Below are 16,477 nucleotides of genomic sequence, written 5' to 3' on the forward strand. Positions count from 1 at the left end.
AATTTGCTACAGAATGTCCACAGCGAACTATCTGCAGCAGATCCACAACTGAAAATTAGCGCCAAATCCGTCACGTGTGGACATAGCTTAATGGGTTGTCTGGGACTTTACCGGCTGCGGACGGTACTGGTAGCAGGTAGCGCTGTCTGTATTGCAGGTTGGTATTGCATTGAATACAAGGGGAGCTGCGTCTGCAATATCAAACTGTGCTGCTGTAATACGGACAGCGGGATCAGCTTCCAGCGCTGCCCGCACTGACTCAGTTACTTAAATTGGAAAACCGTGTCATAGTCTACACTGCGTGGATCCTTTCTGCATGCAGAAAGGAAAACAAGTAACATGACGCTTCTTGAGACACAATCCGTGTTTTCTGGACGCGGATTATTCGCATTGAATGAGGCTCATCTGTGGCAGATGTTTCCAATGCAGATTTCAAATGATGCAAATTTGGGCACGGATGTTGGCATGGTGTTGGAAATTGCGCAAATAAAACTGCATGTTTTAGCATAAATTGGCTCCTGCAGTTAGTTATGACCATTGCCTTCCATGAAGACTACAACTTCCAGCATTCTGCTCTGACAAGTGTAAATACAGTCCGTGCCGCCTATTCCATCCCCCCCCCCCCCCCCCCATTGGATTTGTTTATACAGCAGCGGTCACCTTCACCGCCCTATGTTTAGGAAACACAGAACTGGAGTGTGGTGGCCCCGGGCCCTCGCAGCTGGCTCTGGGCACAGAGAACAATATCCCAGTGTAACCAGCGCTCCCAGTACAGAATCTGCTCCTGTCGACTTACTAATAAACTTTGTTTCATTTTTTCCACTATTTTCAAGATCTCTGCTTGCTGTCAGTGAACATGAACATTCTTGCCTACATCCAGAGACCCATCATAAGCTGATTCTTCTCATAGTGGAGGGTTTGTTACAGTGTATCTCTGCGGACAATGCCCTATGGGGTAAGGGCTCATTCACACGGGTGTTTTATCAGTGTATACTCTTTTTTGGTTATGTTCGCCTATTCTGCGCCAAAATACACTTACCTTAGGCATCTTATTGATTTGCAATGTGAAATCGTGACGCTGTCCTGACGTTGCATTTTTTTCCTGCCGCATATTTTATTTTCCACATCGGATTTAGGCTTTGCAATGATATGGGACTTCAAAATATTCATCACCAGGTAGGGACGCGTATTTTCCGGCGTATTTGCGCCTAAAAATCGAGAGCTCACAGGAGCGTATTTTGACATGGTTTTTTTCACCACATCAATTCCGTCTCGCGAACGTGCTCCGATACGGACAGTAAAATCCCCATTCATCTGAATTGATATTCGTTTTTTCCACGTATATTTTACTACAGAATGCTCTATTTTGGTCCACGAACCGAAATAGCCCATTAAAGTCTATGGGATTGTGTAAAAATGTAGCAAATTCACAGCTGAATGCGTATTGACTGCGCTTTAATGCACGTTAGCAGGAGACGGTGGTTAAAAAAATAGTACCATTAATTAGGCCTTATTGCTTTTTTATTGAGCTCATGAAAAAACGCAGTGAATAGGTGCGCAAAGATATTTCACGGATCGAATACGTCCGTGTGAAAGAGCCCTAATCGCATCAATTGTACAAATCTCCCTCCTGCCCTGATAGTTTGTTACAATGTGTCAGTCTGCCGTGGAGATAATAGAGAATTATCTAGACTGGATATATTGTAACAAACCCTCAGCTGTGAGAACTGTCAGGTCTGTACAGGTTACGAGGACGTTTCTATTCTCTGACAGCAAGCTGAGGAACTGAAACACACCAAAAGCCAAGCAACTGATCACATATGTGCGCAGCGAGCAGCGACGGGAAAAGATCACAATTCTCATTCCTGGAGACAGAACAGGTGAGGAGGGGGCGGGCTATGATGCTAGAATCTCAGGTAGCTCCTCCCCCAGCAGGCAGCTTGTAACTCCGCAGTCAGTGCAGGGAATCCCGTCTGATCCTCAGTATGAAGCGCAAGGATCTCCTCATCGTCCTCCTCCAGCTCTGCTACATCCAGGAGTCCTGGGCAGGTGAGTCACTGATATCACAGGTACACAGGGGTCTCTGCGCCTGCTGTGCTCTTACTTAGCTCTGCTCGTAGGAACAACGAAAACAGAAAGCCAGATCCGTCCTATGACCAAGTGAACGGCGCTGAACGACCACCAATGGCTATAATGGGGTCCATCTGGCTTCAATTATGGCGCCTGATATTTTCCCTGACAAAATAGCGCAGCACGCTTACGTGTTTTAGCAAACAGTCGCTACCATTGCGATGTATAAAGCTGTTTGCGAAGCGCGTCAGCGGCCATTTATTGCTGGATGGGTATTTTATGGAAGTAAAATAAAAGTTAGTGTTTCTTCCGTCCCGCATCTGTTCCTGAAGTCTGCGATAATGTTCCCCTTACACTCCAACATCATGCACCCTAATCTGATATCATGTACCCCATAATCTGAGAGGTGTACCCCTGTAAAGTGATATAATGGACCTTTAAATGAGTCCTTGTAATCTGCTATAATGTATCCGGACACTCTAAAATAATGCACCAATATGCTATATCTCCCCAGTGTAGCCAGTATACCAGTCTCCCTCTAGTCCTATATAACGAACCAATCTACCATATTCATAATCTGTGTCCATAATCCCATTATGCTGCTAATCCTTTATTCTGTAAAGAACATAATGCCAACTGATAAAACCTTTCCAATATCAACATATGTGATGTACCTATCTAATCTGTTAATGTATGCATTACTATATGTACAGTTAGGGCCAGAAATATTTGGACAGTAACACAATTTTCGCGAGTTGGGCTCTGCATGCCACCGCATTGGATTTGAAATGAAGCCTCTACAACAGAATTCAAGTGCAGATTGTAACGTTTAATTTAAAGGGTTGAACAAAAATATCTGATAGAAAATGTAGGAATTGTACACATTTCTTTACAAACACTCCACATTTTAGGAGCTCAAAAGTAATTGGACAAATAAACATAACCCAAACAAAATATTTTTTTTTCAATATTTTGTTGCGAATCCTTTGGAGGCAATCACTGCTTTAAGTCTGGAACCCATGGACATCACCAAACGCTCAGTTTCCTCCTTCTTAAGGCTTTGCCAGGCCTTTACAGCCGCAGCCTTCAGGTCTTGCTTGTTTGTGGGTCTTTCCGTCTGAAGTCTGGATTTGAGCAAGTGAAATGCATGCTCAATTGGGTTAAGATCTGGTGATTGACTTGGCCATTGCAGAATGTTCCACTTTTTTGCACTCATGAACTCCTGGGTAGCTTTGGCTGTATGCTTGGGGTCATTGTCCATCTGTACTGTGAAGCGCCGTCCGATCAACTTTGCAGCATTTGGCTGAATCTGGGCTGAAAGTATATCCCGGTACACTTCAGAATTCATCCAGCTACTCTTGTCTGCTGTTATGTCATCAATAAACACAAGTGACCCAGTGCCATTGAAAGCCATGCATGCCCATGCCATCACGTTGCCTCCACCATGTTTTACAGAGGATGTGGTGTGCCTTGGATCATGTGCCGTTCCCTTTCTTCTCCAAACTTTTTTCTTCCCATCATTCTGGTACAGGTTGATCTTTGTCTCATCTGTCCATAGAATACTTTTCCAGAACTGGGCTAGCTTCTTGAGGTGTTTTTCGGCAAATTTAACTGTGGCCTGTCTATTTTTGGAATTGATGAATGGTTTGCATCTAGATGTGAACCCTTTGTATTTACTTTCATGGAGTCTTCTCTTTACTGTTGACTTAGAGACAGATACACCTACTTCCCTGAGAGTGTTCTGGACTTCAGTTGATGTTGTGAACGGGTTCTTCTTCACCAAAGAAAGTATGCGGCGATCATCCACCACCGTTGTCTTCCGTGGACGCCCAGGCCTTTTTGAGTTCCCAAGCTCACCAGTGAATTCCTTTTTTCTCAGAATGTACCCGACTGTTGATTTTGCTACTCCAAGCATGTCTGCTATCTCTCTGATGGATTTTTTCTTTTTTTTTTCAGCCTCAGGATGTTCTGCTTCACCTCAATTGAGACTTCCTTTGACCGCATGTTGTCTGGTCACAGCAACAGCTTCCAAATGCAAACCCACACACCTGGAATCAACCCCAGACCTTTTAACTACTTAATTGATTACAGGTTAACGAGGGAGACGCCTTCTGAGTTAATTGCAGCCCTTAGAGTCCATTGTCCAATTACTTTTGGTCCCTTGAAAAAGAGGAGGCTATGCATTACAGAGCTATGATTCCTAAACCCTTTCTCCGATTTGGATGTGGAAACTCTCATATTGCAGCTGGGAGTGTGCACTTTCAGCCCATATTATATATATAATTGTATTTCTGAACATGTTTTTGTAAACAGCTAAAATAACAAAACTTGTGTCACTGTCCAAATATTTCTGGCCCTAACTGTATATAATCCCTCATCTGCATCCTTTTTAATCCAATATACACAATCCCTAATCAATGTATTTCCTTAATCCAATAAATATAATCCTTCATCTGTATCCCCCTAATCCCACACACTATATTCTGTAGATCTCATCTGTGTAGCTCAGCATCATATTCCTGACCGTAGTGGGTACCTATAATGTATCCCTCTAATCCAATATAAACACCTGTCAGGGTATGCTGGGAGTTGTAGTTCCACAACAGCTGGAGAGCCATAGGTTGTATCCTCATCACGTAGCCATGAATAACAGTCACTCCTTCTCTTCTCATTTCAGTGTCCAACAGCACAGTGGAGGGTCTGCTGCAGTGTCCAGGTGAGAGGCTCCGTCCTGTGCCAGACTTGGCTGCAGCTGCTGCAGAACATGCTTCTTCCCAATCAGGAGATCTTTTCTCAGGGATGATATCTGAGTAAGGTTAACATCATATGGGCGAGCGCGCTATGGGGCCCTGAATCCCGCCCCCATAACACGCTCGCCAACATGTGAATTCCCCATGGATGCAATACTTTTTTTTTTTTTTCAAAACAGCCTCGCGGAGTTTCTCCCATTGTTTGCAATGGGAGACCTCGAATCGCATCGCGTGGACCGAGCATGTGGTGCGATGCTGCCGCCAGCCCCATTGAAGACGCTGAGCGCTGTGATGTGAGAGCGCACAGAAAGGTAGAACATGCCGCAATGGCTTCCTGCATTGTTTTGTGGTGCCATGCGGGAAAACATCACTCGTGTGTATGACCCTATTCGAAAGAATGGGCTTCAAATTTGAGCGTCTCGCAACGCACAAATCTCGCACGATTTTCTACCAGTGTGCAGGCGGCCTAATGGACAACGTGCGGCTAGGATCCGCGGGCACTTTGTGCGTGGAGCTGCTTTTACAGTAGGAGAGCCACCAATAGGGGTAGCAGCTCTCTACATAGATATATACAGTCACCGCTAGGGGGAGTTCACCGTATGCAGATATACCCAGACACCGCTCGGGGAAGTTTACCGTATACAGATATATCCAGACACCGCTAGTGGGAGTTTACCGTATGCAGATACATACAGCCACCGCTAGGGGGAGTTTACCGTATACAGTTATATACAGCCACCGCTTGGGGGAGCTCACTGCATACAGATATATACTGCCACCACTAGGAGGGGGAGCTCACTACATCGATATGTACACTCACTACTAGGGGGTACTCACTACACAAAGATGAATACTCACTAGAGTGAGCTCACTATATACAGCCAGCACTAGATGCAACACTCTGTGAGCCACTCCGTACGTACAAATATATACAGCCACCACTAAGGGAGCTACTCCGTACGTACAAATATATACAGCCAGCACTAGGGGTGCCACACCGTACGTACAAATATATACAGCCACCAATAAGGGAGCCACACCGTACGTACAAATATATACAGCCAGCACTAGGGGAGCCACTCCGTACGTACAAATATATACAGCCACCACTAGCCGGAGCTCACTACATATAGAAATATACAGTCACAGCAAAGAGAAGCTCATTGCGTACACATTAACACATTCACAACAAGGGCTAGCTCCCCCTACTGGTGGCTGTATATATCAGTATATTGGGATCTCCCACTAGCGGGGCTGTATATCTAAAATATCTAAAAATAAAATAAATGAATCTTATTTGTATGGCGACATCTTATTCCACAGCACTTTCTGGTAATTTATTACCCCCCAGCAAGCTGGGTACTCCTTTTACTGACCTCAGAAGGATGGAAGGCTAAGTCAACCTTGAGTCGGCTACCTGAACCATGCAGAGATTGAATTCGCAACCTTCAGGTCGTGAGCGAGAGTTTAGGACTGCATACTGCTGCTTGCGCCAAACGGGGCTCTGTGTATGTAATCAGCTCCTCCTACAGTTGACTGTATATATTTATATAGCTGGCACTTCCACCCCCTTTCCCAGTGGTGGCTATATAATTGTGTGTAGGGAGCTCCTCCTGCTTGTGGCTATATACAAGCTGCTTCCACTAGTGTCGGCTATATAACTCTGCTTGTAGCGAGTTCCCCCTAGTGGTGGCTGTATATATTGGCATACTGGGTCCTCCCCCTTGTGGTGGCTGTATAACTGAGTGTAGAAAGCTCCTCCTACTGATGGCTGTATGTATCTGTTTTCAGGACGCACTCCTGCCATGGTGGCTCATAGCTCTTTATGTAGAGAGCTCCACCTAGTGGTGGCTGCAGGAACAGACTTTTATCCTGTTCTAGAACTGTCGGATGTGCAGTCCTGCCCCCTATGATAATAAATGTAATAGTAATCCGCATGTACTGGAGCTGGGACAATTACCTTCTTGGCATTTTGCGGGTTCAGCATCTGTACAGGAAGTATTTTCTGCTATATTCATCAGAGAGTAGCGATCAATCCGAAGGATGCCGTGGATCCCGGGCGGGTTCCACAACGCACATCTGCAGAAAGGTACGCTACAACACGTGCGGATGGCGTTCTGAAAACCCAACTCGTAGCAGAGCACGGAAAAACGAATATACTGTAGCTATTAGTCCTTCAATGAATGGGGGATCTGGTGAGAACCAACAGCACCCCCCGCAGGCAAGGTAGGGCATCATATCTCCTTAGGGAAAGCACCTGGAATGTGTGAGGAGACTTATAAAGCCATGCATGCTTCTCTGGGAAATATGCAAATGAGAAGATGGAACAATACCTCTGCAGCACCACCTGATGGAAGGCAGCATTACTGCAAGGCCTGTTAGAAGGTCTGACACTGACTACCTTCCAACAGGGGGCGCTGTAGGTGCATTGATCCATCCTTCCATTTGCATAGTCGCCGTGGATGTCGCCCGCGGTGTACCGGCTACCGCCACGTTCTGCACATGACACGATGTTTCCTCTCACCCCACAGCGAACAATGATTTCTGCGACGTGGCGAACCGCTGCTGTGTGCCTGGGATGGACAGTTACGGATGGATCGCGGCCGCTGTCGGCTGGAGCTTGTGGTTCTTCACACTCATCCTCCTGTGCATCTGTAAAGTCATGGACCTGAGACCGAACGAGGCCAAATACATGCCAGCGTGAGACGAGGAGACGCTCCATCCCCGCACAGGCAGAATATACAAATCTACCGCCACTGATACGCAGAAAATGATGACTCCGCCCATTATATCAGCCTATGAAATGTGACCTTTATCTGGACACAGAAGACGCCGGCGCAGCGGCAATTTTATCACGGACACTCTAGAACCAAAATGGCCGACCATATCTCATGTAATATACGGATTCATGTATAAAACCTACCTGAGAGATCAGGCCTCGTTGCCCTAGTGGCCGGGCTCCACAGTGTTACCTGAACTACAGGGTAATGACCAATCACAGCGCAGCTGTATAAGAAATGAGAGCTGCGCTGTGAATGGTTGCTATGGGCAACAAATATAGATTTTCTTTCAGACAGCTTTTATAATAGCGTGGCCCCTGTAAATGAGATGTCCTCAGCAACCAATCAACTTCCAGCTTTCCTGTGCTGGTTAGGAAATAATAGCTGTGATCTGATTGGCTCATTTCAGCTGCTCCTCCTAAGTCATGCTTGGAAGGTCTTCTCTGACTGGTTGCTAGGGGCAACAAGGTCACTTCTCTCAGTATTCAAACATGGGGGCTCCTGTATTTTTCCTAAGCTTTGGCCATTTTACCCCTTTAGTGACCGGCCTATTTTGTGCCTTACGGGCCAAGCGATTTTCATCATTGCATTGCAGGAGCCGTAACTCCTCGACAGCTGTATGAGGGCTCGCTGTCTTGTTGTGGGAGGAGGCGTATATCGAACCGGCCGCTCTCCGGGGGCCATAGAACATTCATTATATATTTTTGATGTGAGTGTTGGGGAGAGACACATCCCCACTTTAGAAATTCCACCATTGTTTTGGGGTTTTGTTTTCAGGGCGTAACCTGATGACTTCATCAGATCAGTGCGATTCCAGCGACAGCGAGTTTATGGAGATTTTCTTAATTTTTATTTATTTTTTACCATTTTTCCACAATGAAAACACATTTTTAAAGAAAAACAACCGACTGCATCGCTGCGTTCTACGACCCAGAACCTTGTTATGTCCCTTGTTATGTCCCGGCAGCGCCGCTCTGTGGGGGCTTCGTTCGTTGTGGGGAGAGATGTAGTTTATATTGGTACCAGTTCGGGGTACGAGTGACTGCTGGGTTGGTTTTTATTACGTTTTTTGGGAGGCAAACAATAAAAAAATAATTCTGCTTTTACGCTAAGCGGCGCCCTTTGTGTTCTTTCATAGTGCTCACTAGCGCCCCTCTGATGATATTACTGCCCCTGTACCCCCACAGTAATTAATGCTTGATGCACTTAAGAACAGGCTATGTCACATCTTTCGCTCCCTGCGCCAATCCGGTCCCGTGTCACTTCGAAGAAGCACAACCGAGTGATCACGGCAGCCATTCCTTGGTCTCAGCGTTCACTTACACGCTTGACGCACATGATCACACTACCTGGAAGTGAGCGAGGAGCAGAGCGGCGGGAGAGCAAGAGGCCCGAGAATAGACATTTGGTTTTGTTTACCCCGGTGGGAGACGCCTCCCAAGACGAGGTGACAGTCCCAAAATCCAGGGTGGTCCTACCAAATGCAGGACGGGTGGCAGACAAGGATAATATGAATGGACTATACTGATGCTCAGATTATTGGCCACACCCACAAAATGGCTGCCAGCAACTCCATAAAGGCGCTTAGTAAAAATAGTGAATGCAAAAATGGTAATACCGACTGCTAGCGAACGCAGTTGTGTTATAAACCCCCTCGCTACTGCGCCGCACTTTGCCATTCTTCACAATGAAATAAACACTTTGCCACTATTTTGTACAAAAATAAATAAAACCTGAAGGCGCAAATAAATAATTTCATCTTTATTACTTTATTGATTTATAACATGCGCCAGTGACACAACCACCAAACACCATCCCAGAGCCCCTCGTGGACCCCCAACGCTACGTGCACATAGTAAAAAAGAAAAGACTATTACAAAAGGAAAATAAAAAAAAAAAAGATCCCAAAAAACTGAGGTCACCACAAATCCCCCCTCCCACCCTCACGGACCGGACCCGCCGGCCCCCCACAAAGAAAAAAAAAAATACAAAGATGTTCATAGACAGCTGTGTTTATGGGAATACAGAGCTGGGGGCCCCGGCGACACACGAATACTCCAGGGGCCCCAACACAAAATAGTCCAGAGGTTAACCCCTTCACGGCCGCACGGGCCCGCACACAGAGCCGTGAAGAGCTAAAGGGGAACGATAGAAACGGTGCAGAAATGATTATTATTAGCCGTTGTTGTTCGTTTGGTTCATTGGGGGAAAAAAAAAAGTCCATTTCAGTTTTTAATTTTAAAATCGAGTTTTGCAAAAAAGTTTTTGTGATTTTCCTCAAAATCTCCCAAAACAGTCCAGTACAGAGCTGCAGATTGTAACCCCTTTACGATGACGCAGAGGGCCGCTGTCAAGTCGCCGGACAGTCGTCGGCGGGTTGTGTATTGCTGTGTTGAATTAGCACCTTATATTAACTCCTTCCCAGCCCGATGGGTCAGCAACATCAGAGAACCAATCAGTGGGATCATGTGGTAGGATGGGATTACCCATACTGCCCTGCGGTTATAGGATCAAGCACAGGCCTTACCAGGCTAGTCACAGGGGAATACCATGGAAAACGGTAGTAGGTAGCTATACATCACCCCAATAACCTAAACTGGAGTCCAGAAGTGGACCTAGTAGCCTCCTACAGGCAGTAAGTAGTCACAACACCCATGACTTCCTCTTTGGCTCATGCAGAGGTAGTAAGTAGGTACTACACCCCATGATCAAGTATTATAATCCCTCTACTGGCAGTGAGTGGGTACTACACTCTGTATTTGCTCTTTGGGACACCTCCAGACAGTTAGTAGGTACTACATCCCATGCTCTGTATTATAATCCACCTATAGGCAGTACACTCCAATTTGCTTCTTGGGACACCTACAGGTAAGTAAGTAGGTACCACACTCAATGATCATATAATAATATTATAATTCACCTATAGGAAGTCCTACACCCCATGATGTATATTATAATCCACCTACAGCAAGAAAACACTACACCCTCGATTTGCTCTTTGGGTCACCTACAGGAATTATGTAGGTACTGCACGCCATGGTGTGTATTATAATCCGCCTACAGGCAGTGAGTGGGTACTACGCCCGATTTTCACTTTGGGTCACCTACAGACAGTGAGTGGAAACTACGTCCAATAACTGCAGCTGGCTCTATGTACATACAGTCAGTAGGTACTGACCCATAATTTCCATCTGTAAGTAGGTGCTGCATTCTATAAGTAGTGGGTCACACAGACTAAGTGGGTGCTGAACCCCACAATATGTTCTTCTAGCAGGTACTACAGCTCAGCACTCTCATTACAAGCCACGTCCATCATGTAGGCTATCCACTGATCCCCTACCCCACGTGGTTCATCCATTAGGACATAACATAATCATCCTGCATCGTCCACCGGGCAAAATCTATAACTATACCTCATTCAGAAGAACACAATCCATAAACTTTCCTCCCAATCACTCGGCACCGCATCTTGTTTATGGATGAAACATCCAAACCACAAACAAGTCCCTCCCGAACCGGCGCAACCTGCTCCGGGGTTCCCCCCCCCGGCCCCGGCCCCAACCTGCTCCGGGATCCCCCCGGCCCCAACCTGCTCCGGGATTCCCCACTTCTGACTCCTTCTCTGCTAAATCCTTGTCTCGCATCATGCATCAGTATTACCGTCCTGAATCTGAAGACCTGTTCCAGTGCCCCTCTCCTGCCTGTGGACCCTACAGAACGTCCAACTGCCTCCCCTGCTACGGTTACCCTCCGAACTTGTGATGCTGACTCATTTAGGCGACGTACGTTTATGGGATTCTCTCCTCCTTGCCTTCCCCCGTGGCTTCCATAGGAAGCGGACACTAAACTAGCGGCGGCGAAGCCCCCATCAGCTGTGGTAAGCAGGGACTACAGCCTGTTTCTGGGAGAGTCGCAGTAGTTCTTCCCGAATGGCCTTGATGAGGGAGGCAGAGGAGTGACCGGGGTGGACATCCTCCGCGGAGCTAGAGGGGTAACAGATGGAAGGGGGCATGTGGGAGCTGGGCTGGCGATTAGGGCCCCTGGTCACTGGGAACATCTGGGGACCGCCATAGTCCTGGGCTCCATGTGTGTGACCCTGCAAAACAGAGAGGCTTCAGTAAGTGGTTCCTGGATTAAAGCAGTGTTACCATTCACTGACAGCATGCACGCACATTGGTGACCACCCAATGTTTGCAGGCGGCTATAGAACGTGCAGTGCAGGCAGCAGCGGCTCCCGCACGGACACTTACTGCATCTCTGTGCGGCGCATTTCTCGACGTCTCTTCTTCATGATTGTAGTACGAGGGCCAACCGTGGCCGGAAGAGGGCTGAACAGATCTGCCAGGTGCCATCTCAGTGGACTGTGCCCCCATGCGACTTGCGATGCCCACCTGTGTCAACTGCTGGATCTGGGCGGAGCCTGAAAAGTGATTTATTGTTATGTGATACAGATAATATTAAAGGGGACATTACACTTATAGCCAACATATAATAGGGCGGAGCATTATAACACTACAGTCACCCTCTAATGGCTCATAACAGGGAGTAATAGACTGGGTCCACACGGGGCGGATTCCCGGCGGAAATCTCGCGGTTTGGCCGCAGCGAAAAACCGCAAGATTTCCGCTGGGAGCACCGCTGCTTCAAAACCCACGGTGGTTTTGAAGCAGCCCGGCCGCTCGCTCTTCCGCTGCAGCCGGTGCTCCCATAGAAGAGAGCGCGGCCGCAGCGGAAAAAAAAAAAAATGAACATGCTGCAGTCGGCAAATCCGCATGGCTGGCTAATTCCGGGATTAGCGGCCGCATGCGGATTTGCCGCGGCAAAATTCCGCACGGAATTTCCGCGGCAAATCTGCCCCGTGTGAACCCAGCCATAGACTGTACTCACATCTACTACAGTCAGTTTCCCCAGCCTGACATGGCTGATAACAGGGAGTAATGAACTGTAATCACCTATCCTACAGTCCCCTCCCCCGTCCTAATATGGCTAATAACTGCAAGTAATAGACTGTACTCACCTGTTCTACAGTCACTTACCCAGCCTGACATGGCTGATAACAGGGAGCAGTAGTTTGTGAAGTAGCACCCATTTGTATTTACTCACCAGAGTTGCTCCCGAGCGGCCGCGGTCTCGCAACGGAGGGGGGTTCCTCGGGGTACATCCGGCCAGGATACTGCCCTTCTGCCTGCTGAGTCTCAGTCGTGGCCGTGTCAGACGGTGGCAGGAAGCCGGAGCCAAATCCTGGGCTTCTACAAAAATAAGACTAGCGCATGCATCAGTCTGTACACGCTGGAAAAATGGCGCAATTATATAGGAAAACACAATGCTTCAAAAATACGTGTGAGATTTATCACCATGTTGCACCATTTTCAGGTCAAGCCTATAAACCCCCCCCCCCCCCACATGGAGGTATGAGGCGCAGAATCAGGGAGGGTGAGCGGTCCGGCTGTGATCAATCTGTTTTCCATCTCGCTGCTCCGGAGTCAATGGGCCGTGAATGCCGCATCATTAATCCCAGCAGAAAATTTCCAGCTCCAGTTCCAACCTCAGCAGCATTCTGGGTAATTGCTGACCCGGGCTGGGGTGTTGTTCCAATGTATCAGTGCAGGGGAGTCTGTGCTCATCTCACAGAGGGTTGTCGGCACTGATACACTGTAACAAGATGATCAGCTATGTCAGCAGGATGGGTTTTATTCACGGATAGAAAGCAAGAATTAAAACTCAAACTACATCAGAGTGTTGGTGCAAATCACAATACAAAAGACTAGATGAGCCCTGCGTGCTGCCCTCTGCTGGCCGTATGCATAACAGCTGTTACCTTGTCAGAAGGCTGGGCGCTGAGCTCTGTGGCCCCCCGAAGTCCGAAAATCTCTAAACGGGAAGGAAAAAGACGAGTTATGAAAGCTGACATTACAGATTGTCAAGTGATTCAGAGTTATATACTTCATTCACATCCTGAGTTGCACTCACTACTGTCCAGTAACCTCCAGAGCTGCAATCACTATTCTGCTGTTCCATCATGCCTCATCCTCCAGAGCTGCACTCCCTATTCTGCTGTTACATCATGCCTCATCCTCCAGAGCTGCACTCACTATTCTGCTGTTACATCATGCCTCATCCTCCAGTCACCTCCAGAGCTGCAGTTACTATTCTCCAGTCACATCCAGAGCTGCATTAAAAGTATACATGGTGGGAAACATTAGGTCATACAGCCTGACAGGGATGAAGCAGAATTGTGAATGCAGCTCTCCAGAAGTGATATAGGGAGAGCTCCAGCTACTCCTATTCCGTCAGTCATGTGACCATTTAAGGCCAATGACATAAGAGTACGGACAGTGGTGGTGATGTCACAGCGTTACTCACATTGTAGTGGGAGGACTGATGGGAGTTGTACTGCCCCCGCCATGGTGCTGACCCTTGACCGGTCCGTGCTGACGAGCTGTTCCCCTGCTGTCCTGATGGCAGCGCCCCGGGCCCCTGGCTGCTCGGGGCCACCAGTGCAAAGGCATCATCCAGCAGAGACTGCATGGTCTGACGCACCTCTTCAATGGAAGGCTGCGGGGCCACATATTGAGCTGGGAGGCGCGGAGGTGGAGAACCGGGATACTTGCCGAGGTCCGACACCGGGGTCGGGTTATCGGAGGGGATGTCGGGGTCAGACTGATGAGAGAGAAGGAGAATACAACAGGACCACGTAATGCAAGGGTAATCTGTTATCAGCCAGTGTAGAAGTCCATTTAAACAGGACGAATGTCGGGCAAATGATGCCCGACACTGGTCCCTGTGTGTTCTCGCTCCCATGCTACTGCACGGGAGCAAGAATCGCTAGCTCATTTACAGAGCGGCCAGCAGGGGGGATTTCTCTCCTCTTGCTCCCCTCCATTGACATAATACAGCGACCGTTCACTACTGAACGGCTGCTATTTACACTGAGCGATCAGCTCGTCATCCAGGATGTTATGCTGCATAAACGATGGATGATGAGCTGATCGCTCAGTGTAAATAGCGGCCGTTCAGCACTGAACGGCCCATGTGTTATGTCAATGGAGAGGGGCGGGGGAGCGAGAGGACAGAAATCTCCTGCAGCCTCCCCGCTGTGATCCAGCGATACTAGTTCCCATGCAGCAGCACGAGAACTAGCATGTACGGGGACGAGTGTTGGGCATCGTTTGCCCGACATTCGTCCCGTCTAAATGGGCCTTAATACTGTTCTCGGTTATCAGCCAGCTCCATGACAACAGAACGAGGCGTGTCATTGTGTGATAACAGAGAGAAATAGGTAACATTCAGCACTACATTCTATGCTGAAACTAATATTCGCTTACGCACCACGTAGGCGGAGTTACTGACGCCCGGCGGTCTCTTGTAGGTTCCATCGCTGTCCGTTGTAATCAGGCGATCTCGATCCGCATCTGGCGGGCTTGAGGAACCTTGTTGCTTGCGGCGTTGTTTTGGAGAGCGTCTCGCTCGCGAACTGCAATTAATGGTTGTGGTTAATTAATGCAAAATAACACAATAGGCCTAAAATAATATATTTAGGTTCCTCCTCCATGAAAGAGGATGACCTGATGCTGCTCTGCTTTGCCGTGCAGTTGTGCTCCATTATTAGGTTCCTCCTTCTTCACAGATGAGGATCACCAAAAGCTACTCTGTTCCTTCATTATGCTCTACACTGCAGCTCTGCTCCAATATTAGGCTCCTCCTCCCTGGGTGAGATGCTGCATTGTCCCTTTACCCATGCTTTACACTACAGCTCTGCTCCATTATTAGGGTCCTCCTTCTCCAAGCATGAGGATCACCAGAAGCTGCTCTCTTTCTTCCATGTGCTTTACACTGCGGCTTGGCTCCAGTATTAGGCTCCTCCTCTACAAAAGAGGATTACCTGATGCTGCTATGCTTTGCAGTGCAGCTGTGCATTAATAGGCTCCTCCTCCTTCATAGATGAGGATCAGCAAAAGCTGCTCTGTTCCTTTCTTTATACTGCATTTCTGCTCCAGTATTAGGCTCTTCCTACTAGGGCGAGCATAACAAGATGCTGCTCTGCCCCTTTACCCATGCTTTACACCAGTGTTTCTTGACTCCAACAGGTCATGTTTTCAGGATTTCCTCAGTATGGCACAGGTGATGTAATTATTGTCAGTGCCTCAGACATTGCCACAGGTGTTCTTACTATAGGACATCCTGAAAACATAACCTGTTGGGGGTCCCTGAGGACTGGAGTTGAGAAACAATGCTTAACACTGCAGCTCTGCTCCAGTATTAGGCTCCTTCTCCCTAGGTGAGAATCACTAGATGCTGGTCTGCCTCTTTTCTCTTGCTTTACATGCAGCTCTGCTCTATTAATTGGCTCCTCCGTGGATGAGGATCATCAAATGCTGCACCGTCCCTTCCCTTATGCTTTACACTGCAGCTCTACTCTATTATAAGGCTCCTCCCTGTAAGAAGGTCACTAAATGTTGCACCGCCCTTTTATCCATGCTTTACACTGCAGCTCTGCTCCACTAATTGGCTCCTCCTTCACGAATGAGAAATCACAGTGGTATAGAAATCTATATATAAATTTTGAAACCCTTCACAGATATAGATAAAAATTAATAACGTTTATTGAGTTATTTAAAAGAACGTGGGTTTACACTGACACGAACACACACACAAATAGGAGACAAAAACAAGAAAGAAACCAAAGAATAAGACCCTGGTTTAGGGTAAACTGGGAGATTCAGCTCTTTGATGATGGAGAGGTAAGTATATTTATCCCTTTATGGTGTACGAATGGATAACCTTACGGGATTAATATGGACATAGTTTGTTGAGGGGTAGGTGATATCCAATATATCAGATCTGGATATATCGTTCGTACTAGGATATCCTCAAACC

At 47.5% G+C, this 16,477-nt stretch overlaps 2 protein-coding genes across 6 annotated transcripts in view; one reads left to right on the forward strand and one right to left on the reverse strand.

Annotated features, from left to right (window-relative positions):
- The first annotated feature begins 1,911 nt into the window (after nucleotides 1-1,911).
- On the forward strand, nucleotides 1,912-8,712 carry TMEM213 (transmembrane protein 213). Its single transcript, XM_066590804.1, has 3 exons — nucleotides 1,912-2,049; nucleotides 4,748-4,786; nucleotides 7,352-8,712. Exons 1-3 carry the CDS (start codon nucleotides 1,986-1,988, stop codon nucleotides 7,522-7,524), a joined length of 276 nt encoding a protein of 91 aa, XP_066446901.1. The 5' UTR covers nucleotides 1,912-1,985; the 3' UTR covers nucleotides 7,525-8,712.
- Nucleotides 8,713-9,542: 830 nt separating this feature from the next.
- The window catches only part of KIAA1549 (KIAA1549 ortholog), a 67,655-nt gene continuing 60,720 nt past the window's right edge, over nucleotides 9,543-16,477 (reverse strand). For all 5 annotated transcript variants that reach the window (XM_066590803.1, XM_066590802.1, XM_066590799.1 and 2 more), the window contains exons 15-21: nucleotides 14,930-15,074; nucleotides 13,964-14,260; nucleotides 13,419-13,471; nucleotides 12,704-12,849; nucleotides 11,851-12,020; nucleotides 11,163-11,696; nucleotides 9,543-11,125 (exon numbers count right to left, since the gene is read on the reverse strand). In XM_066590803.1, coding sequence (XP_066446900.1) covers nucleotides 11,469-11,696; nucleotides 11,851-12,020; nucleotides 12,704-12,849; nucleotides 13,419-13,471; nucleotides 13,964-14,260; nucleotides 14,930-15,074 — 1,039 coding nt within the window. In that variant the 3' untranslated portion in view covers nucleotides 9,543-11,125; nucleotides 11,163-11,468. The remainder of the gene's footprint in view (nucleotides 11,126-11,162; nucleotides 11,697-11,850; nucleotides 12,021-12,703; nucleotides 12,850-13,418; nucleotides 13,472-13,963; nucleotides 14,261-14,929; nucleotides 15,075-16,477) is intronic.

This window comes from Eleutherodactylus coqui, chromosome 2 (assembly GCF_035609145.1).
Source record: "Eleutherodactylus coqui strain aEleCoq1 chromosome 2, aEleCoq1.hap1, whole genome shotgun sequence".
Lineage (NCBI taxonomy): Eukaryota > Metazoa > Chordata > Amphibia > Anura > Eleutherodactylidae > Eleutherodactylus > Eleutherodactylus coqui.

Bases quoted from the DNA above. Each gene is read 5' to 3' on its own strand.
- TMEM213 (XM_066590804.1), top strand. From the start codon at position 1,986: ATGAAGCGCAAGGATCTCCTCATCGTCCTCCTCCAGCTCTGCTACATC. The intron at 2,050-4,747 runs GTGAGTCACTGA...TTCTCATTTCAG, and splicing joins CATCCAGGAGTCCTGGGCAG to TGTCCAACAGCACAGTGGAG. The intron at 4,787-7,351 runs GTGAGAGGCTCC...CTCACCCCACAG, and splicing joins GGGTCTGCTGCAGTGTCCAG to CGAACAATGATTTCTGCGAC.